This window comes from Geotrypetes seraphini, chromosome 6 (genome assembly GCF_902459505.1).
Source record: "Geotrypetes seraphini chromosome 6, aGeoSer1.1, whole genome shotgun sequence".
NCBI lineage: Eukaryota > Metazoa > Chordata > Amphibia > Gymnophiona > Dermophiidae > Geotrypetes > Geotrypetes seraphini.
In genome coordinates this window covers 113,217,326-113,241,581 of record NC_047089.1, presented here as the reverse complement: position 1 = coordinate 113,241,581, position 24,256 = coordinate 113,217,326, and the positions used below count along the sequence as shown (strand labels likewise).

The 24,256-nt window shown below is 42.6% G+C and overlaps 1 protein-coding gene across 1 annotated transcript in view; it reads right to left on the bottom strand.

Moving 5' to 3' along the window:
- Nucleotides 1-24,256, bottom strand: part of HERC2 (HECT and RLD domain containing E3 ubiquitin protein ligase 2) — a 3,346,202-nt gene that overhangs the window by 1,379,166 nt on the left and 1,942,780 nt on the right. Inside the window, 1 exon segment of the mRNA XM_033948978.1 lies at nucleotides 8,445-8,556. Coding sequence (XP_033804869.1) covers nucleotides 8,445-8,556 — 112 coding nt within the window.

Sequence of the window (24,256 nt, the reverse complement as noted above, 5' to 3'; positions counted from 1 at the left end):
GGCTATCAGAACCCTGCCTTCTATAATCTTAGTATAATAGATGCACAATAGTACTTTCAACTCTTAATCTGAAAAATAGAGACCCCCAATACCAGGCATACAATAACTGCTAATCATGTTAGTCAAGTAGCTCCCGAAGAGAAGTCAGAACGATTAATAAACTCTCCCGCTAAGTCCGCAGAATCAAATGTATGCCACTTTCCATTATGATGGATTTTGAGGACTGCAGGATAGAGAAACATAAACCTCCTCTTTTGGTACACAAGTTTAGAGCGTTTTTCAGTCAGTGCTGCAGAGTAATCCTGACCTATGCGTACAGGTAATGTTTCATATGTCAGAGGCTCTCTTTTGGAGCGAAATGCCCTCAGCAGCTCTACTTTGTGTCTGTAATTATGGAGTTTACCAATTACAACTCTGGGTCTCTGATCAGTTCCTGGACGAGGCCCCCCTCTGTGCATACGCTCAAAACGAGCAGGGCCCAAGGAGGACGGCATGGGAAGCTCACTTGCCAGCCACGATTCCACCACCGAAAGAAGCACCGAATCAGATATCGTCTCAGGTAAGCCGATGAAACGCAGGTTTCCCCGACGAGACCTGTTTTCCAAATCTTCAATTTTGTCTTGACAAAAACGAAGCTGTGTAGTTAAGGTGGACACCGTGGAATCCCTCGCTGTAGCCCCGTCCTCCACTGCTGAAACCCGACCCTCTAGCTCAGTCACTCGCTTTGCGTTGTCCTCTAATAGGGATTCAAGTTTAGTTAACTGTGAGGAAATCGTTTCCATTCGCGGCCCCAACGATTGCAAGATCACCTGTTGCAGCTCCGTAAGCATATCAGGGGCGAAAGCCGGTGCCGGCGCGTCTACTCGAGGTGTGGCCGCCATTTTGTCTTCGCTGGGCCGCACCTTCTCCAAGTCTTTTTTCGCTGATTTAGTAGCCATTTGAGACGCCGAAGGCGCAAGAAACCTGTCCATGCAAGGAGCACGTTTTCCGCTGGCACGGGGGTCAAATATTTTTCGTGCCGATGGTCAAAGTTGAGCCGTATGAAGCGGAGGGCTCCGGAGCCAAACGGAAGCACAGCCGCTCAGCTCACAGCATCACGTGATCCCCATCCATTTCTTTTTTAATGGTGTCACTTCATACCTGAGCTCGTTGCTCAAGCAGTAATGAAAGAAAGTCTCCTGGAATTTTAGTACTTTATTTTTATTTATTTTATTTAAAATTATTTGTAGCCCATCTATCTACAAATCTAGTCGGGGAACAATGTAAACATACAAAATCAGCAAATAACAACCAACAAAATAAAATAATACATGTAAAAAAAAAATAAAAAATCATATAACATCTGAACATCTTTACACAATCATAAAATACATCTTCAAAAAGCCAGTTCAAAGCTGGTACCAAACACAGCCTAACACTTAACAAAGTAGACACCGAAAAGGGAGTAGAAAATATGAAAAAGGATCTGCAAAAGTTAGAAGAATGGTCTAATGCCTGGCAACTAAAATTCAATGCAAATAAATCCTTAGTAATGCATTTGGGGATTAATAATCAGAAGGAACCATATATGCTGGGAGGTGAGAAGCTGATATGCAAGGACGGGGAGAGGGACCTTGGGGTTATAGTGTCCGAAGATCTAAAGGCGAAAAAACAGTGCAACAAGGCGGTTGCTGGTGGCAGAAGGATGCTGGGATGTATAAAGAGAGGCGTAGCCAATAGAAGGAAGACAATGTTGATGCCCCTGTACAGATCATTGGTGAGGCCCCACTTGGAGTATTGTGTTCAGTTTTGGAGACCGTATTTGGCGAAGACTTGAAGCGGTCCAGAGGAGGGCAACAAAATTGATAGGAGGCTTGCGCCAGAAGACATATGAGGCGAGACTGGAAGCCCTGAATATGTATACCCTAGAGCAGGGGTGTCCAAACCGTGGCCCACATGCGGCCTCATGAAGTATTTTGTGTGGCTCCGCTCACGCTTGAGGGTAATGCAGTGTTTTCTGTTTTTCCGGCTCCCTCCTCCATGTGCGCTGCTGACAGCTGATTCAGCACCCCCGCTCTGATGAGGCTCACCTCTGAGGAGGCTTACCGTAGCTGTAATAGAAGTGAATGGGAAAACCAGGAGCGCACATCCCTGCTCATCAGAGTGGGGATGCGGAAGCCTGTGGCTGCTTCCACTGTTAGCGGTACACATGGAGGATCACTCAGTCAGGGTAAGCATTACTGCTTTTTTCGGTTCCTCTCCACAGTGTCCCTTTAATGAAGGTTTATTATTAAATACGTACATCTTCTATATTAGTGATTGCAAATTTGGGATCTGCTCAACCTTATTTTTTTGCTCATCAGCTAGTGTTAGTGTTTTGCTGCCCCAGAATTTTTTTTTCGGCCAATGCGGCCCAGGGAAGCCAAAAGGTTGGACACCCCTGCCCTAGAGGAAAGGAGGGATAGGGGAGATATGATTCAGACATTCAAATACTTGAAGGGTATTAACGTAGAACAAAATCTTTTCCAGAGAAAGGAAAATGGTAAAACCAGAGGACATAATTTGAGGTTGAGGGGTGGTAGATTCAGGGGCAATGTTAGGAAATTCTACTTTACGGAGAGGGTGGTGGATGCCTGGAATGCGCTCCCGAGAGAGGTGGTGGAGAGTAAAACTGTGACTGAGTTCAAAGAAGCGTGGGATGAACACAGAAGATTTAGAATCAGAAAATAATATTAAAGATTGAACTAGGCCAGTTACTGGGCAGACTTGTACGGTCTGTGTCTGTGCATGGCCGTTTGGAGGAGGATGGGCAGGGGAGGGCTTCAATGGCTGGGAGGGTGTAGATGGGCTGGAGTAAGTCTTAACAGAGATTTCGGCAGTTGGAACCCAAGCACAGTACCGGGTAAAGCTTTGGATTCTCGCCCAGAAATAGCTAAGAAGAAAAAAAAAAAATTTAAATTGAATCAGGTTGGGCAGACTGGATGGACCATTCGGGTCTTTATCTGCCGTCATCTACTATGTTACTATGTATATGGCCGTTTAGTGGAGGATGAGCTGGGGAGGGCTTCAATGGCTGGGTGTAGATGGATTGGAGCAGGTTTTGAGGGCGATTTCGGCAGTTGGAACCCAAGCATAGTACCAGGTAGAGCTTTGGATTCTTGCCCAGAAATAGCTAAGAAGAAAAATATTTAACAAATTAAATTGAATCAGGTTGGGCAGACTGGATGGATCATTTGGGTTTTTATTTGCCGTCATCTACTGTTACTGAAAAATAGAATCTCATACACCTACACAGCTCGTGCCAAGAGCACGTGCAAATAATACAGTTTTTACCTCTTTTTTAAATTGACAAAGCATGGTCCATTGATACATAGAATCCGACAGGGCATTCCACAGAACCGGGCCCTGAACCAACAACATGGAAAAACAGATAGTGTATTTGGATCTATAAGATTTAGTTTTCTTAAAGTAATTTTTTACTTACACTTAGATTTTAGTAAGTTCCTCCATTCTCCAAAAAGCGAAGATAATTCATTTATGATCGGTCCACGATACATTCAATCCAAAGCTATTGTGTAGCATAAAGTTATCTACAAATCTAGTAAAAATTTGATCAAATAGTATGGCCTTGGAAGTAGGAAACAAAACCCACTTTTGCATATTTAAATCCTTAAAAAAATGAGTGAGGCAATGAGTTGGGCTCTCTCCAACAATTCCGCAAGCAACTGAAAACTTGGCTCTTCTCTAACATGTAATTCTATTTTCCCCCTTAATCTTCCATTCTATATATAAGCTCATGTAAACCTTTTCCTTTCTCTTCTTATATTTTAAGTTCTTATAAACCATGTCAAGCTCCACTTCCATGGAGAGGATGTGGTATATAAACTTAAGGTTTAGTTTAGTTTAGTTTGTGCATCCAATAAATTATCAAAATGAACATTAAAATTGCTCATAATAATACTCTAGTTTTCCTACTTTATTTTTTTTAGACTTCTCACATTTTTATACAGACACTTCAAATTGTGTTTTCCCCTTGTATCTACAGGCTGCTTAGAAGATGGCAGGGATAACTTGACATCTTTATTCTGCTTCCCTCTTAAGTACTCTTGGCTTTCTTTCACCATTATTGAAACCTCTCTATTGGGACTCCCTAAATATTTTGATTCAACACTATCTTTTTAGGATATGCAATACTGAACCATCTGTACCTGGGCAGCTGTTGGCTTCTCCTCCCCCCTCAATCTTAGTTTAAAATCTGTTCTATTTCCTTTTTACGTATTAGCTCCAGCAGCTTGGTTACATCCTGGTTAAGGTGGAGTCCATCCTTTTGGAATAGGCTCCTCCTTTCCCAGAAGGTTAGCCCAGTTTCTAACAAATCTAAATCCCTCAACCTTGCACCATCATCTTAACCATGCATTGAGACTTCAGAGCTCTGCCTGCATCTTGGGACCTGCACGTGGAATAGGGAACATTTCAGAAAATGCTACTCTGGAGGATCTGGACTTCAGCTTTCTACCTAAGAGCCTAAATTTGACTTTCAGAACCTCCCTCCCATATTTTCCTGTCATTAATACCTACATAACATAAGAACATAAGAAGCACCATCTTCGGATCAGACCCTTGGTCCATCAAGTCTGGCGATCCACACACGCGGAGGCCCCGCCAGGTGTACACCTGGCATAATTTTTAGTCACCCATGCCTATGCCTCTCGAAGGAGATGAGCATCTAGTTTGCTTTTGAAACCTAGGACAGTCAATTCCGCAATAACCTCCTCTGGGAGAGCATTCCAAGTGTCAACCACTCTCTGCGTGAAGCAGAACTTCCTGATATTTGTCCTGAACTTGTCCCCCCTTAGCTTCATTCCATGTCCTCTTGTCTGTGTCGAATTGGACAATGTAAATCATTTTTTTCTGCTATATTTTGTCAATTCCTTTCAGTATTTTGAAGATCTCGATCATATTCCCTCGCAGTCTCCTTTTCTCAAGGGAGAACAATCCCAGTTTCTTAAGTTGATCCTCGTATTCCAGATTCTCCATACCTTTTACTTGTTTCGTTGCTCATCTCTGCACCCTCTCCAGCAGTTTTATATCCTTCTTTAGGTTGGGGGACCAATTTTGGATGCAGTATTCCAAATGGGGTCTGACCATTGCTCTATAAAGTGGCATTATGACCCTCTCCAATCTACTCGTAATTCCCTTCTTTATCATGCCCAACATTCTATTTGCTTTCTTTGCCGTCGTCGCAGATTGTGCTGACGGTTTCAGGACACCCAGGTCCTTTTCTTGTTCACTCTTACCCAGAGTTGCACCTGACATTCTATACTCGTATTCCTTATTTTTTCTGCCTAAATGCATTACTTTGCATTTCTCCACATTAAACTTCATCTGCCATTTATCTGCCCATTTCTCTAACTGACACAAGTCACTCTGGAGTTCCTCACTATCCTTCTGCGATCTTATCGCCTGGCATAGCTTTGTGTTGTCTGCAAACTTGATGATCTCACTGGATGTTCCTTCTTCTAGGTCATTGATATAAATATTAAATAAGATCGGCCCAAGTACCGAGCCCTGGGGTACACCTCTAGTCACTTTCTCCCAGTCGGAGAACTTCCCATTTATGCCCACTTTCTGTTTTCTGTTCTCCAGCCATTTTGCCTATCCATCTTTGTATATCCCCCTCTATTCCATGGCTTTGTAGTTTCCTGAGAAGTCTTACGTGTGGAACTTTGTCGAACGCTGTCTGGAAGTCTAAGTATATTATGTCCACCGGTTCTCCACTATCAATTTGTTTGTGTGGGGTGTAAGGGGGGGAGTTGTTATATATTCTCTACACCACCTGTGCCTTTCTTGTTGTGTATTTTCTCTGTTCTATAAAAATTGCTTTCCAGTACAATCTTTGTATTTCAATTTATGAAATTATAGACAATTTTCCTGATCTATATTAACAATTTCAATGACTTTCCTGAGCTGTCTATGTTCTATGATGTTCCTGTATGTATTTGTCATTTTGATTGAATTTAGGTGCTATTATAGTGTAATATGATTGTATAATATTGTTGCACTTATTTTTGGCTTCAAAATGAATAAAGATATTAAAAAAAGACACTAAATCACAATTTTGCATGAGGTAAAACTATACACAGCAGTGCAACATGCAGAAAATGAAAAACCATCCAACTTCACTTTCAAACTGCTTTCAGCTGTGTATAGCTGAAATTATCAGAAGCAATAAAGGAAAGATTTATAAACTAAAACGAGTTTTACCTCATGCAAAGTTGTCATTTCTTTAATAAGACATTAACTATCTTTTCTATAGCCCTCCAAGTACCTGCATATCCAAATTGTGGCCCTGCAAAAGGTTTGAGTTTGAAACCACTGGTATACAGAGCCTTAAGATAATTTGAATGCTTTAGTGCTTGAATCTTAGCAAGTAATGAAATGTATGTAATAACCAATATTGTCCTAAGTAGGCTAATTCACTATTTAAATTAATATTATATGGAAATGTGCTAGGGGTGAGGGTGGGTGGGAGACTCTCTATCAGAAAGTTCAAATTTAAAAAAAAAATAATTGGCAGGTTTTTACTCTTGTATATATGAGATCTATTTTAATTCACTTCTTCCACCGCATGAAAATAGATTCAGGTTAGATTGTGGACTTCAGGTACTGCATTTAAGGACTCTTGGTATAAACTATGTAAATGTACATAAAAATGTTCTTTAGAAAAAGATTACAGGTGGATCCAAGATGGCCGACGGGACAGCTAACTGAGCGACCTGGTTAGATCCTAGATTTGAATATTTGTTTGTTTTTCTTCTTTGTGCGGCGTTTGCCTTTACCTGCAATGCCGAAGAGAAGGGGCCGAAGTGCCGCTGTAGCCTCGCGGCGCCCTGACCCTACAAGGCTCGGCAACATTGAAGATTTAATCCACTGGATGCAGGAAATGTCGGCGGCGGCGGCGGCAGTTTCCCCGATGGGGGCTCTAGGTGGTGAGCAGGATGCGGTCTACCCGGGCTTAGAGATCTCATTAAGCCCCGATGCCAGAACTCCACCCCCTCTTCCTCAGAACACCAGTTCCCCTCGGGCAGTAGAGCCATCGGAGGTCGGTGAGCTCCTGCCCTGTGAGGCTTCAGTCATCAGACAGGGGAGACTGGATTTGGACTCATATGCTGTGAGTCAAGTGGGGGCTGAGGCTCAGAACAGCAAGAGGAAAAACAGCTTTCAGGAGAACAGCATTCAGGAAGAAAGGTCAGTTATAGTTAACTTTTCTACTCAGAATGAACAATTTGTTGAAATAGAGAAACCTAGAGAAATAACTCTTGAGGCGATATGGGATCTGGTGGCAGATTAGGCAAAATCAATTAAACCTCAAATTTCCCAAATTGAACTGAAGTTAAATATCCATGAAACAAATATTAAAGGTTTATAAACTGATGTGCAGGACCTTAAAGATTCAAATGCTGCCACCAAACAATTTAATGAAACATTAATGAGAGACGATATGAATATGAGAAGAAAATTGGAAGCTTTGGATAATCTTTCTCGCAATAACAATCTCAGGCTGATCAATTTTCCTAGAGTGGCAACAATATCTCCGAAAGAGATGATAAAAAGATATATGATAGAAATATTGGATATATCAGAAGAATTGCTTCCACCTTTAACCCAGGTTTATTACCTGCCTACACGAAAGATTGAAGGACAACAACATCAAGAACCACAATTACCTATAGAGGTCCAACAGAATTTAAATGTTTCATTGATATTGGAACAGTCGGATAAGGAAATTGTGACACCTGCAACTTTACTTTTCACTGATGCCTTAGCACCGGATAAAAACTGGTTGCTGAGACTTTACTTCAAAAATAAGCTAAAATAATTTTTGGGATTTAAAATACAAATATTTCCAGATCTGGCTCGAGATACCCAGAGGCGTCGTGGTGAATTTTTGATTTTGAAGCCGGGAGTTATCGCTCTTGGGGCCTCCTTCTTCTTAAGATACCCATGCAAAAAGCAAAAATATGTTTTCTTTGATCCTATACAACTGACAACCTTCTGTCAGCTGCACACCTGAAAGCTGGGACAATAATAACATGAGTGTTTATTGTTTAATTTGGTCACTTCCTTCAGTTAACAGTGTCTCTGTTTTCTTTTTTCAATATATTACTAAGATTTTTTTGTTAGGCTCACTGTTCTACATCTTGGATCCATTAATTGAGGACTTGAGGAGGAGATTATGATTATTTTTGCTTTGATTATAATTATTGTTTTACTTGGAATGCGTGTTTTTCTTTAATGCCTCTCCTTTCTGTACAAGTGTATACTTGATTGTTTATTTGAAAATTGATAAATAAATAAAAAAATAAAAAGATTACATAAACCTAGAATTTTATATAATAATTTATCATGTATTGTCAACTAAGAGAAACTTTAGCATTATTTAAAACAAACCAAAGAAGAAATACCTTGGAACCTTTGAGTCCTCCGAGTTGATCTTTGTCATTAAGTCCCCATACAAAAACTTTGGTTCTTATCGTAGAAGTTGATTCCAGACTTGCAGCTTTCTTCCTCATAAGACTGTTATGAGAAAAAAACCCACAAAAATTGCTTACTATTACAACTTATAATTTAAATAGCACTACTAGACATATACAGTGCTTACCTGTTAAATGTATTCTCCAAAGACAGCAAGATACCAATCTACTCAAGTAGGTGACGTCAACAATAGAGACTGGAATGGATCTCTTCCTTAGAAATTTCCAGAGCTTTACACATACTCTTACTGAGTACATGCAGAATAACTTGCATTACAGCCACTGCAAGGATCCCTTTCTGTCAGTTATTATTTTTGAATTGAGGGCTATTTTGGATTAATATATGTATGTCTATACATCTTTATATATCGAAGTTGCATTCATCGTGTGAGCTAAGGACATCCTTCAAAAATGATGCAGTTGATTCAGCTGCCCATATAATGATGTATTTAATAACCTGTTCTCATGGTGGCCAATCCAGGTCCCTGGTAGAGAATGACACGGTGGTTGTTACCCGGGGCTAGCCACAGCTAACCTTCTGAAACGGTGTGTGTGTGGGGGGGGGGGGGGGAAGTGCTCACTGCTGGTTCGGGAACAAGGCCATTCACTGTCCCATGGAGTGGTGAATGGCCTTGTCTCTGCAGTTAAGGGAGGGAATTCACACGATCACCGATCATGCACGGCCCCCTCCCTCCTTCCTACCTACCGGTCACATCTATCTCCCTCCCTCCCCCTTACCTTTATGAAGCGCTGGTGTAATTTGTGCAAGCCACTGGAGTCTGCCTACAGTCGCGTGCGTCTGCGGGCGGAAGCTTCTACTCTGACACTTCTGACCGCAGACACAGAAAACTTTTAGCTTCCCATTCTTATAATTTCTTAAATATGTATGTTAATTCTTTTTTTTTAGTTCAATAAGTTTTATTGATTTTGTCATAAAACGTAGCATAGTACAAAAGACTGAACATTAATTAACAAGCAGTAAATATATAAACACATAACGAGGATGTCCAGGATGTCCTTTAAAACAATAATAAATGACAGATGCAGTATATAGTGATAACAATGAGAACAAAAAAGTTTAAAGTAATAACATATGTTTCTGAGACAGTCAGTATGTGCATGGGTTAATATTCTGATCTTATGCTTTGTATGAAAAAAAAAAAAAAATCTATTAAGGGAGACCAAATTCTTTCAAAGGTTTTAGTATAATTTTCCTCTCAGCTGCTATTCATTCAAACTTTGCTTTGAAGCATACTGTATTTCACCAGTTCATCTAGTCAGTGGCAGACAAATCTTTCCAGTTTAAAAAATCCAATTCTAATAGTGATAATTAACAATATATGTCATAATCTGGCATTGTTATCAGAGATTTATCAGGGCTCCTGTGATATTATTATATGATAAAGATTCATCAAACTCAAAGATGGAGGAAAGAGTAGTCCATTCTTTGCACCAGTATCAAGTGCAGTGTCCCTTAAACTTTCTCGAGCCACAACACACTAAAGGTAGTGGCCATGGCTCGAGGCACCTGGAAGTGCACGGATATCAATGTGATGACATCACGCACATGCGTGACATTATCATGTTGATGTCTGCGTGTGTGTGAAGGCCCTCCAGGAGGGCCCTGAGGCGCCAATGGGGGCTGCCAGTAGGGAAGAGGGCCAGAGAGAAGAATAGGTGCTGGCGCCCACTGACTGCCTACAGGACGTGCCTCTCGCCACGAGAGACATGTCCTGTAGGCAGTCAGCTGGCGCTGGCGCCTGTCCTCCTCCCCCCCAATGTACCGTGGCACACCTGAAATCTCAGGAGGCACACCATTTGAGATACACTGATCTATTATTTTAGCTGAAGCCATTGATAATAACGTGTTGCAACGAGGTTGTATCATTCACTTATATCATTGCAAGGAAGCCATGTAGTACCATTATAAAGCAGACTGACTTGTTATATTCTAGCATTTTGCTAGATTTTCAAATTGTGCACTTTAAGTAACTCTTCCAGTTCCCAAAAGACAGTTTTCATGGATTATAATATGTGATCAGTGTAGTTAATTGTTTTGGACATAGATATAAATGGTATTTTAGAGTGGCTAGCTGTCTGTATTCCATTTTAAATCTTATCCAAGTGGATGATGGCCTAGATTCTTTATCCATGATCCTTATCTTAATAGAAAAGCAATATGATAGTCCATAAAATTGGGAAAGTTGACATCACCATCTTTGTCTATTGCATTTTAGATTCTTCAGTTCAATCCTTGCCACTTTGTTGTCCCATAGAAATTTTGATAACGTGGAGGGGCATAATCAAAAGTGTGCCTAAGTCTGAGGCTGGACGTTTTGTGCAAGATATCCACAAACCCAGCAGGAAAAATGGCTATTTTCAAAGCTGCCAAAACATCTATCTTTTATTTGTGAAAAGGTATAAGTTTTGGTCCTTAGGATGTCTATATTTTTTGCCCATTTTGAAAAATAAAAACTTCCATGTGAAAAACATACAAAAGCAAGTTTTGTAGACATATCCAGAAACTACCTTGTCTGATCGCGACAGAAGGAATCCCCATCATTTTTAGCCTGGCCCCTTCCACTGCATCCCAAGTTGCATTGGGAGGAGGAAGCCCGGTTATTTGCAGCACATGGCCCTGTAGGCAAAAGGGAGTGCACTTCCCTCCTGCCGTTTGCTTTTCCAAAGGTATGGGGGGTTCCGGGGATGTCAGAGGGGCGGAGATGTCAGAGGAGGTACGGGATATCAGGGGTATGTCAGGGATGTGAGAGGAATATCAGGGGGAGGGGTGTAGGGCTCCGCGGCTCAGCTGATCCTAGCAGGGGGAATCCCCAACAGCTGAGACACCAGGAATCCCTAAAACTGGTTCAGAGAGTTCATTTATTTATGTAGTTAGTAAATTGCTAATTAAATTGCTGCTGATGAGAAAGAAGTTGATTTTTGAATAGGAGGTGGTGAGTAGAATGAAAATGATTTATAATTAGTATACATGGTTTATAATTAGTATACATTAGTTTAAATGAGAAATCATGTTATGTAGACTATTTGTGGGTCTATATTGCACATTTTATTTCCTGTCAATTGATGGTTCCAAGGTTAAAGTCACCAGCAACTATGTACGCCTGTGATCTGTCTTCCAAAATGGCCATCATGACTTCATTTAAAAATTCTGATTCATCCAAGTTGGGAACATAGTTGTTAATGTTAGATAAAGTTATATCTCATAATTACCTTTATTTTAATCCAAGCACCCTTTATTATCATTGGCTTGAGAAAGTCTGTTCTATTCCTATCCTATATAATAAAACCCTAGCCGCGCATGCGCACTTACCTGCATGTTTCCGTGATCTCTGATCTGTGATCAGTGGGTCCGTGGCCAGCAGGAGTGCGTATGCGGCGGTCAGACAAAGCGGAGAAACACATCACAGCTGGCGACTCCCCCCTCCTGCCCTCACTCACCACCAAAACCACCACACCAAAGCTTCCTCCTTCTCGCCGGCTCACCCGCATTTAAATTAAGAGAAAAGTGCTGCACCGCGCTAACGCTGGTCTTGCCATCTTCTGTCCACTGCGGCCTGCCCTCTCTGACTACTTCCTGTTTCCTCTAGGGTTGGCCACAGTGGATAGAAGATGCCGAAGCCAGCAGTAGTTTGGTGCAGCGCTTTTCTCTCAATTTAAACATGGCGGCGGGAAATGCTGCTGCACAGGGAAGGCCGGGAAATGCTGCTGCTGCTGCACAAGGAAGTGTGTGTGTGTGGGGGGGGGGAAATGCTGCTTCTGCACAGGAAAGGCAGGGAAATGCTGCTGCTGCACAGGGAAGGGTGGGAAATGCTGCTGCTGCACAGGCAAGTGTGTGTGTGGGGGGGAGGAAATGCTGCTTCTGCACAGGGAAGGCTGGGAAATGCTGCTGCACAGGGTAGTGTGTGTGTGGGGGGGAGAATGTTGCTACTGCACAGGGAAGGGCGTGAAATGCTGCTGCTGCTACACAGAGAAGTGGAGGGGATGGAGCGGGAAAAGGGGCCTGGGAGCAATCTTGGTTTGCTTTGGGGGAGGGGAGACAGAAGGGGGCCATGGAGAGACAAAAAGACAGGCAGGTAGGCAGCGCATTAGAACGAAAGACAGACACACAGAAAGACAACAGGCAGGGAAAGAGACAGAAAGAAAGAAAGAAGGACAGACAGCGGGAGGGAGAAAGACAGAAAGAAAGGAAGAGAGACAGGGGCAGGGAGAGACACAGAAAGTAAGAAAGAAAGACAGACAGACAGACATATATTCTAGCACCCATAATGATAGAAAATATATGGCAGGTAAAGACCAGTTTATTTTTTAACTTAATAGCTTCTGAGGCAGATAAGTGTGTTTCTTGGGTTTTCCTGGATAGATAGCCACAAATCTTTTTCCTTTTCATTGGATTATGAAAACCCTTGACATTTAAGAATATAAGTTTTAATACAATAAAATGAACAAAATGTCTAATTCATGGCACATACTGATGGCTGCTTAGCAATTTCCAAGATATATGAAAGAACCAGAAACATTGTATTGATACTATTGACATCCAATAATAAAAACCCCGAGCTAAAAGGATCCGGGAACATAAAAGACTCAGTGAAAAGTGAATGTACAAATACAACACAGTGAATCAAACCAGTGGTATTATAAATGAATAATAGTCTTATTCGTCCTTTGTGAACTTTTGATTTAATAACATATGAAATTAATCTTACTTCACCACAACAAACATTTTTATGAGCCTTAAGAAAATTTATTACATAGGTAACATGATGGCAAATAAAGGCCAAATGGCCCGATGAGGGAGGACCTCTCTTTCATTAGGCCCTGGATATAGGCCTAAGGACAGAAAAAAACAGGCCAAGCAGTATTAAAATGGTTTCTGTGTGATTTCAGCTTCAACAGTCTCTCCCCCAAAGATGTAAAACTTCAAGTACAGCTGCTGTTTCTTTGAATATGTAGCAACTTCAGAGCAAGGCTGTCATCAATTTAGGAGAGCAGAAGTGAGCCTGAGCTGTTGATAAGCAGCTACAGGGAGGAAACAGTTATAAACCTATAATAATAGAATGGCTTATGTGTCCAGAGTAAAAGTGACTCTGAGGACCAGCACATACACATTCACCTCAGCACCAATTGCAGAGATGGAAAGAAGAAGATAAGGAGGGAAAGGCCAGTGAAGAAAGACAAGAGGTCATGCCTGGATAACCTTTGTGGATGGCCCCAGCAAAAGGGTGTTGGGTGCAGATAAGTTAGGTGCTTTATTGGAGCACCACCCTAGTGTGTTAATGACATACATAAATAATAATGACATGATTCAATTTAGGAAGGCCAATTAGGAGGGCAAATAATAATCTATAACCAATTGATTAAATATGCTGATAAGTTTAGCCAATCAGAAGCAAGCTTAACAGGCTTAGAAGGAATAGTAAGGATAGTATAATACAGGGGTGTCAAAGTCCCTCCTCGAGGGCCGGAATCCAGTCGGGTTTTCTGGATTTCCCCAATGAATATGCATTGAAAGCAATGCATGCAAATAATCTCATGCAGATTCATTGGGGAAATCCTGAAAACCCGACTGGATTCTGGCCCTCGAGGACCGACTTTGACACCTGTGGTATAAAAGGGAAAATTCCTATCAAAAAACGGTCACATTATAATCACCCCAATCCCAAAAAATCATAAACTACCCCTAACTTCAGCAACCAACTATAGACCAACTATAGTCCAACTATAGTCTCTGGCGATGGTTTCTGGGGTGTTCCTGGCAGTGTCATTCGTTCCTATGCTTCTTATCCATATAGGTACGAATGACACTGCCAGGAACACCCCAGAAACCATCGCCAGAGACTTCGGAGCCTTGGGCGAGAGGCTGAAGCAGACAAGTGCGCAGGTAGTCTTCTCATCAATCCTACCAGTTAGAGGCAAGGGAAGAGCCAGAGATGAATGCATCCTGAGAACGAACGAATGGCTACGAGAATGGTGTCGATATATGAACTTCGGATTCCTGGATCATAGAGAGGCGCTGCAAGGACTACAGGGACCAGACGGACTCCATTTAACCAGCAGAGGTAAGAACATCTTCGGACACCGACTAGCCCGCCTACTTCGCAGGGCTTTAAACTAGGTAAGTTGGGGGAGGGGACCTACTCATATACTGGGGTGGAAAGGAACTACCCTGATGGGACGAGTCGACACTCAGATTCCGAGGTAAGGACCCAATATGCAAACAGTTCCCTTGGAGCCACACAGACTCGGTCAGGAATAGCCTTACAGGGACTCAGCAAACACAAAGTGTGGAGGGCCATGTATGTTAATGCACACAGTTTAGGCAATAAAATTCTAGAACTAGAAACTGAAATAAGGGATGCCAACCTGGACGTGGTGGCAATATCCGAGACTTGGTTCACTGACGCACATGGGTGGGATATGGCTATACCGGGGTACAATCTACTTCGTCAGGACAGAGAGGGCAGGTTAGGTGGAGGGGTAGCACTATACATTAAGGAAGACATCAAAACTACCAGGATCACTGATGTCAAGTATACCGGGGAGTCCCTCTGGGTTAACCTGGCACGAGGTAGTAAAAAATGCCTGTATCTTGGAGTGGTATACAGACCTCCAAGACAACCGGAAAACATGGACGCAGAATTAATTGAAGACATAGATAATATAACTCTACGGGGTGACACTGTGCTGCTAGGGGACTTCAATATGCAGACTGGAACACATTTTCAGCAGCAACCAGCAGCAGCAGGAGGCTTCTGAACTCCATAAAAGGAGTACATCTCAGACAGATGGTAACGGAGCCCACTAGGACCCAGACGATCCTAGACCTGGTACTCACAAACGGGGAAAGCATCTCAGAGGTCTCGGTAGGAGATACGCTAGCCTCCAGCGACCATAACATGGTATGGTTCAACATTGGGAAAGGATCCCCTAAATCAATCACAAAAACAAAGGTGCTCAACTTTCGGGGCGCCGACTTCGCACGTATGGGAGATCACGTTCATCAGACGCTACAGGACCAAGCAGAGACCGGCAATGTGGAAACTATGTGGTCGTACCTGAAATCATCCATACACGAAGCAACTAATCGCTACATAAAATCAGTAGATAAACGGCAAAGAAACAACAAACCCCAATGGTTCACTGAAGAGATCTCACTCCTCATTAAGGAGAAGAAAAAAGCATTTCTTTCCTACAAACGCACCCAGAGAAGAGAAACTAAAGTAGAATATAAGACCAGATCGGCAGCGGTCAAAACAGCAGTTAGGGAGGCCAAACGTCGAGTGGAGGAAGCTCTGGCAAAAAACATTAAAAAAGGGGACAAATCCTTCTTTAGGTATATCAGCGATAGGAAAAGGAACACAGACGGTATAGTACGCCTTAGACAACCGGACGGAAACTACGCGGTGGCGGATTCAGAAAAAGCAGAACTACTAAATGAATATTTCTGCTCAGTCTTCACCTGCGAAGCACCGGGACACGGACCACAGTTGATGATAATACAAGACGTAGATGACCCGTTTCAGAACGTTGAGTTCACTCCTGGGGACGTCTACAACGAACTGGCAAGGCTAAAGGTAAACAAGGCCATGGGACCGGACAATTTACACCCAAGAGTGCTCAGAGAATTGAGAGATGTCCTGGCAGAACCGTTGGCGGTGCTCTTCAATCTCTCACTAAGTACGGGGAAAGTTCCGTTGGACTGGAAAACAGCCAATGTCGTTCCTCTACATAAAAAGGGTTGCAAGGCTGAGGCTGCGAACTATAGACCGGTAAGCCTCACCTCAATAGTGTGCAAACTCATGGAAACACTAATTAAGTATAAATTAGATACGATCCTGAACGAGGGAAATCTCCGGGATCCCAGCCAACATGGATTCACCAAGGGTAGGTCATGCCAGTCCAATCTAATAAGCTTCTTTGACTGGGTAACAAGAAGACTAGACTCAGGAGAGTCCTTGGACGTCGTGTACCTGGACTTCAGCAAAGCGTTTGACAGCGTCCCACACCGCAGGCTGCTGAACAAGATGAATTCTATGGGATTAGGAGAGACTCTAACTGCGTGGGTTACAGATTGGCTTAGTGGCAGACTTCAGAGGGTGGTGGTCAACGGTACCCTTTCTAAAATGTCAGAGGTGACCAGCGGAGTACCACAGGGTTCGGTCCTGGGCCCACTCCTCTTCAACATATTCATTAGGGATCTGACTCAAGGGCTCCAAGGCAAGGTAACCTTATTTGCTGATGACGCCAAACTATGCAATGTAGTAAACGGCTATAATCTTCAGGATGCTATGGAGCAAGACCTGCGTACTTTAGAAAGTTGGTCCTTGATCTGGCAGCTGGGTTTCAACGCCAAGAAATGTAAGGTCATGCATCTCGGCAACGGAAATCCTTGCAGAACTTACACCCTGAATGGAGAAACTTTAACTAGGACCACGGCAGAACGAGACTTAGGAGTAATCATCAGTGCTGACATGAAAGCAGCCACTCAAGTGGAGAAGGCTTCATCTAAAGCACGGCAAATGATAGGCTGTATCAAGAGAAGCTTCGTCAACAGGAAACCTGAAGTCATGATGCCACTGTACAGAGCCATGGTGAGACCACATCTGGAATACTGTGTTCAATTCTGGAGGCCACATTACCGTAAGGATGTGCTCAGAGTTGAATTGGTTCAGCGGATGGCCACCAGGATGGTCTCGGGGCTAAAGGGTCTCCCGTACGAAGAAAGACTGAGCAAATTGCAGCTCTACACTCTCGAGGAGCGTAGGGAGAGGGGAGACATGATTGAGACATTTAAGTACATCACGGGACGGGTAGAGGTGGAAGATGATATCTTTCTTCTCAGGGGACCCTCGACCACAAGAGGACATCCGCTCAAGCTCAGGGGAGGGAAGTTTCGTGGAGACACCAGGAAATACTTCTTCACGGAAAGAGTGATTGAGCATTGGAACGAGCTTCCAGTGCAGGTGGTCGAGGCACGCAGCATCTCAGACTTCAAGAACAAATGGGATACCTATGTGGGATCCCTACGAGGTCATGCCAAGGGTTAGGGTCACTAGGACTGAATGAGTGGGTCAGTAGAGTGACAGTATAATTACAATTATTCTTTAGGGGGTCAGTAGATTTAAGAGGGTGGGTAAATAGTGTGGGCAGACTTGATGGGCTATGGCCCTTATCTGCCGTCATCTTTCTATGTTTCTATGTTTCTATGACCAGTAGCATCCATCCCATTTTTCGTAAAAATAATGGAAGGCTTGGTACAAACCCAACTGATGGACTACCTAGATCGGTTCTCACTGCTACATGAAACCCAGTCAGGCTTCAGACCTCTGTTCAGTACTGAGACGGTGATAGCAGCAATCTTAGATTACCTACGTAACTTATTTAGTAAGGGCCACAAAGCCTTAGTGATGCAATTCGACGTGAGCTCAGCATTCGACTTGGTAGATCACAAAAAACTACTACGATGTTTAGATACAATCGGCATCGGAGGCGAAGTGCTGGACTGGTTCTGAGGTTTCCTTACGACCCGCACCTATCAAGTCCGCTTCAATAACAATCTCTCTAAAACATGGAGAAACCCATCAGGCGTTCCACAAGGGTCCCCACTATCCCCACTACTCTTCAACATCTATATAGCTACACTAGGCACAAAGCTAACCCAGTGAGGCATAAAAGTATTCAGCTATGCAGACGACTTCACAATCATAATCCTGTTTACAGCATCCCCCTCCGAAATCACCCCCATAGCAACTGAAGCGCTAAACACAATGGATCAATGGACCACAGATTTCAAACTGAAGCTCAATTCAGAAAAAACTAAATTCTTCATAGCCTCGCCACACGCACAAAATACGACAATATCATTACACATTAACAATCTAAACTACCCCATTCAACCAACGATGAAGATTCTAGGAGTAATACTAGACCAAGGACTAACCATGAAAGACCACATAGACTCCTTAATCAAAAGAGGGTTTTTCACTCTCTGGAAACTTAAATCCATTAAAGCGTACTTCCACACTTCAGCATTCAGAATCCTAGTACAATCCCTAATACTAAACCACCTGGACTACTGCAACATCACCCATCTAACAATCCCACAGAAGCAAATGCAAAGACTACAACTGATACAAAATGCAGCAGTCAGGATGATTTTCGGGCTGAAGAAGTCCGATCACATAACCCCTTCCTACCGACTCCTACACTGGCTGCCGATGGAGGCGCGCACGAAGTTCAAGCTAGGATGTCTCTGCTTCAAAGTATTAAATGGTCTAGCCCCAAAATACATCACAGACCTCTTCTCATTCCCAACCAATAGACATGAAAGAAAAACACACATGAAATTTGTCTCCCCACCGGCTAGAGGGTGCATATATAAGAGACACCATCAACAACTGCTATCATATCAAGCAGCCATATGGGGTAAAGACCTAGGAAAACTAATTGCGCACACAAACAACTATGAAGAATTCAGGAAACACCTAAAAACCTACCTATTCCTGAAATACCTAGGCAACGAACCGGAACATCAACCCCCCTCGTAACATCACCACATACCTGAACTTGCAAACTGTTAACCCAACCCCCAATCACTAAATATGAACACTCTATTCAACTTACGGAACATTTCTACTTCTGTGTAAACAACTTGGCACTTCCTGGCCTTGCAACACACAAACTGACGTTAACATTATTAATGTTATCAGATGTACACCGCTATACTCTTTAATTCGTTGTACGAGATATTCACTGCTATACTCTTCAATTCGCTGTACGTAGTTTCTCTTTATTTTTATTGTATTTACAGTTTCTTTTATTGTAAACAGTTTCTTATATTGTAAACCGCCTAGAAGTCGCAAGATTGTTGGCAGTATATAAAAATAAAGTTATTATTATTATTATTATTATAGATGCTGTAGAATAAGGAAGTCAGAACAGAAAGGGTATTTCACAGTCTGCAGCTGTGTGTCCATAACTTCTGTAAGCACAGAGAGCTGTACCAGCCCTTTGGCATATTACATTACATTAGTGATTTCTATTCTGCCTTTACCTTGCGGTTCAAGACGGATTACATAAGAATTGTTAAGATATTAAGAAGTACATATTGTTAAGATATTAAGAAGTACTTAGGGAATAGTTTGAACATTTTCTGGTTTGCTAAGGAGTAGTTGGTATTGCAGGAGGAGTTTGAGTATGTTTGGTTGTGTTATATTGGTTTTATGTATTTTTTGAAGAGTAGGTTTTTGTTTCTTTTTTGAAGGTTTTGTAGTCTGTGGTCGAAATCAGCAGATTGGTGAGTTGTCGGTCCAGTTTCACTGCTCTGGTGGCCAGTAGGTTGCCATACATTTTTCTTCGTTTGACATTTTTGGTTGGTGGGTGTGTGAATATTGTGTGGGATCTCCTGTGTCTGGTTGAGGTGGATTGAGTTAACCTATTGTTCCAGTAGGTAGGCTGTCTCCGTTTATAGCTTTGAATAGTAGACAGTGGAATTTGAAGTGCACTCTGGCTTGTATTGGGAGCCAGTGTAAGTCGTGGTATGCCTCTATGATGTGGTCATATTTTTACAGTGAGTAGATAAGTTGTAGGGCTGTGTTTTGTATTGTTTGAAGTTATTTCATCGTGGTTGCTGGGCAGGGGAGATATAGTATGTTGCAGTAGTCTATTAAGCCAAGGACCAGTGATTGAACCACGAGTTGGAATTGTTTTCTGTTGAAGAATTTTCGGACTTTTCTTAGGTTTCTCATAGTTGCAAATGATGTTTTTATTATTTTGTTGATTTGTGGTTGCATGGTGCAGCCTCTATCTATCAGCACTCTGAGGAGTTTTAGTGTGGGTTGAATGGGGGATGAGATTGAGTTTATTACTAGGTTAGTCAAGGTTAGGGATTTGCTGTTTTCTAGGAGTTTGTTTTGTCAGGTTTAAGTTTTAGTTTGTGTTCCTTCATCCATGTTGCTATTTCAAGTGTTCTGTGTATTGTGCCTACCATGGAGGGCTCATGTTGATCAAAGGGGAGGAGTATGGTGATGTCATCTGCGTAGCTATAGGAGGTAATGCCTAGTTTGTCTAGGTAGGAGCTTAGGGAGGCAATGTATAGGTTGAAGAGTACGGGAGACAGGGGTGATCTTTGCATAAATCCTTGTATGCTATTATTTTATTTATAATAAATTTATATCTCTAAGGAACAGCACTTGTGTGAGGCCTGTGTCATTCCAATACAATAATAAGAGTCTAGCAGCCCCCTTATTACCATCTAGTCTGCCCACCCACAGTAACAATTATTTCTTTCTCTCTCTGAGAGATCCCACGTGCCTATCCCTGGCACTCTTGAATTCAGACACAGTCTCTGTTTCCATCACCTTTTCCAGGAGACTGTTCCATGCATCTACCACACTTTCTTTAAAAAATGTATTTCCTCAGATTACTCCGGAGCCTATCACCTCTTAACCTCATCCTATGCCCTCTCGTTGCAGAGTTTCCTTTCAAATGAAAGAGACTCGACTCATGTACATTTATATTATGTAGGTATTTAAATGACTTTTTATATGTTTTTGAAGGTGCAGCCTCCAGAATAGAAACATAGAAACATAGAAAGATGACAGCAGAAAAGGGCTATAGCTCATCAAGTCAGCCCACTCTACTGGCCCACCCCAATAAGTCTGAATGCTAATGACCCAGTTCCTTAACTCGACTTCGTAGGGATCAAACGTAGATGTCCCATTTATTCTTGAAGTCAAGCACGCTGGTGGCCTCGACCACCTGCACCGGAAGCTTGTTCCAGTGATCCACCACTCTTTCCATGAAGAAATACTTCCTGGTGTCACTACTAAATTTCCCCCCTCTAAGTTTAAGCAGATGCCCTCTTGTGGCCGAGGGTCCTTTGAGAAAAAGGATGTCATCTTCCACCTCGACACGTCCTGTGATGTATTTAATGTCTCAATCATGTCCCCCCTCTCCCTGCGTTCTTCTAGAGTGTAGAGCTGCAATCTGTTCGGTCTCTCTTTGTACAAGAGACCCTTGAGCCCCGAGATCATCCTAGTGGCCATCCACTGAACCGACTCGACTCTAAGCACGTCTTTACGGTAATGTGGCCTCCAGAATTGCACACAGTACTCCAGATGAGGTCTCACCATGGTCCTGTACAGTGGCATTATGACTTCTGGTTTCCAGCTGACAAAACTTCTATTGATACAGCCCATCATTTGTCTTGCCTTGGATGAGGCCTTTTCTACCTGTTTGGCAGCCTTCATGTCTGCACTGATGATTACTCCCAAATCTCGTTCTGCTGAGGTCTTAGCCAATGTTTCTCCATTTAAGGTGTAAGTTCTGCATGGATTTCCGCTACCGAGGTGCATGACCTTACATTTCTTAGCATTGAATCCCAGCTGCCATGTTGAGGACCAGTTTTCCAACGCAAGAAGGTCCTGTGTCATATTATCCTGCAAACAGCCTTCACTTACTATGTTGCATAGTTTGGCATCATCGGCGAATAATGTTACCTTACCCTGCAGCCCTCGTGTCAAGTCCCTTATGAATATGTTAAAAAGGAGTGGACCCAGGACTGAGCCCTGCGGCACTCCGCTGGTCACTTTCGATGTTTCAGAGAGGGTGCCGTTGACCACCACCCTCTGATGTATATCACTAAGCCAATCATTGACCCATGCAGTTATTGTTTAGCCCAACCCCATCGATTTCATCTTGTTTAGAAGCCTGCGGTGTGGGACGCTGTTAAAAGCCTTGCTGAAATCCAAGTACACTAAGTCCAGAGACTCTCCTGAGTCTAGCTTCCCTGTTACCCAATCAAAGAAGCTGATGAGATTGGATTGGCATGACCTACCCTCAGTGAATCCATGCTGATTAGGATCCCTTAGATTCCCTTCATCCAAGATCGTGTCTAATTTACGTTTAATTAGTGTTTCCATGATTTTACACACTATCGATGTGAGACTCAGTGGTCTGTAGTTCGCAGCCTCTGCTCTGCAACCCTTTTTGTGCAGAAGAACGACATTAGCTTTTTTCCAGTCCAGGGGGACTCTCCCCATATTTAGGGAAAGGTTGAAGAGCATGGCTAATGGTTCCGCCAGGACATTGCACAGCTCTCTGAGCACTCTCGGGTGCAACTCGTCTGGACCCATGGCTTTGCACACCTTGAGTCTTGACAGTTCGCTGTAGACGTCAGCTGATGTGAACTCAAAATTCTAAAATGGGTCTTCCGTGCTTGACATTGCTTCCAGATGTGGTCCGTGCCCTGGTGCCTCGTAGGTAAAGACCGAGCAGAAGTATTCGTTCATTAGTTTGGCTTTATCGGAATGTTTCCACATAGTTCCCGTCCGGTGTTCTAAGGCGTACTATCCCATTTGTGTTTTTTTTCCTGTCACTAATATACCTGAAGAAGGATTTGTCCCCTTTCTTAATGTTCTTTGCTAGAGTTTCTTCCACTGCAAGTTTGGCCTCTCTGACTGCTGTTTTGACTGCTGCAGACCTAGTCCTGTATTCAATGTTAGCTTCTCCTTTCCCCGTACGTTTGTATGAAAGAAATGCTCTTTTTTTTCCTTGACGAGGTGCGAAACCTCATCAGTGAACCATTGGGGTTTTTTGTTCCTTTGTTGTTTATTTACCGATTTTATGTAGCGGTTAGTTGCCTCGTGTAGGGTCAATTTCATGGTTGACCACATTGCTTCCACATTATCAGTTGTACACAATATTCTAAATGAGGTCTCACCAGAGTCTTAGACATCAATACCTCCTTTTTCCTACTGGCCATACCTCTCCTTATGCAACCTAGCATCCTTCTTGCTTTTGCCGTCACCTTTTCAACCTGTTTGGCCACCTTAAATCATCACATACAGTCACACCCAAGTTCTGCTCTTCCGTCGTGTACATAATTTCTTCACCCCCTAGTATGTATCGTTCCCTCTGGTTTTTGCAGCCCAAATGCATGAACTTGCATTTGTTAGCAATAAATTTTAGCTGCCAAATTTCAGACAATAATTGTTTGAAGATCTAATTGAAATTAAGAGTAATTATGTTATTGCAGTACTCACATTTTTAGGTGTAGAGTAACTTAAGCAGACAATAACAGTAATTCATTATGGACAACTCCCCTCCACACTGCAGCAGAGGCCTCCACCACGGCCTGGAACGCCAAGCACCACAACACCACCCATAAGAATTCTGCAAGTACTGGAGCAGCACCAGAACACCCACCAGCCATGGCACAGACCCCACCCGGCCTGGCAAGAGAGGCCCACAAGAGTTACCATTTATTTACAAGTACTGTTAAATCACAACATGATGTTGATCATTAGAGTTAAATATTGTCAATGTTGCTCGGTTGGATTTCTTCAAGAAAATCAGCAAGAGCTTTGGGGTCAGTAAAATATTTAGTGTTGTTGCTTATTGTGACCTTTAGCTTGGCAGGGTAAAACATTCCAAACTTTGCTTTGGGCTCTCTTAGTCTCAATCAAAAAGCCAGCAGTTGTTTCCTTAATTGGGTTGTTGTCTTGCTCATGTCAGGCACAAAAATAATGTTATGCCCTTCATAATTTAGCAATGATTTTTTTTTGTTTGTTTTGGCTCTTTGCATGATCTCGGAGAGCTGACTGTACCAAAGCAAATGGACCACAACTTGCCTAGGATAGCAATTATTGGAAATCTTATATAATGGAGCCAGTACATTTGTCAATGCTGAATTGGGAGCTTGAACTCAGCTGCAGAATTGG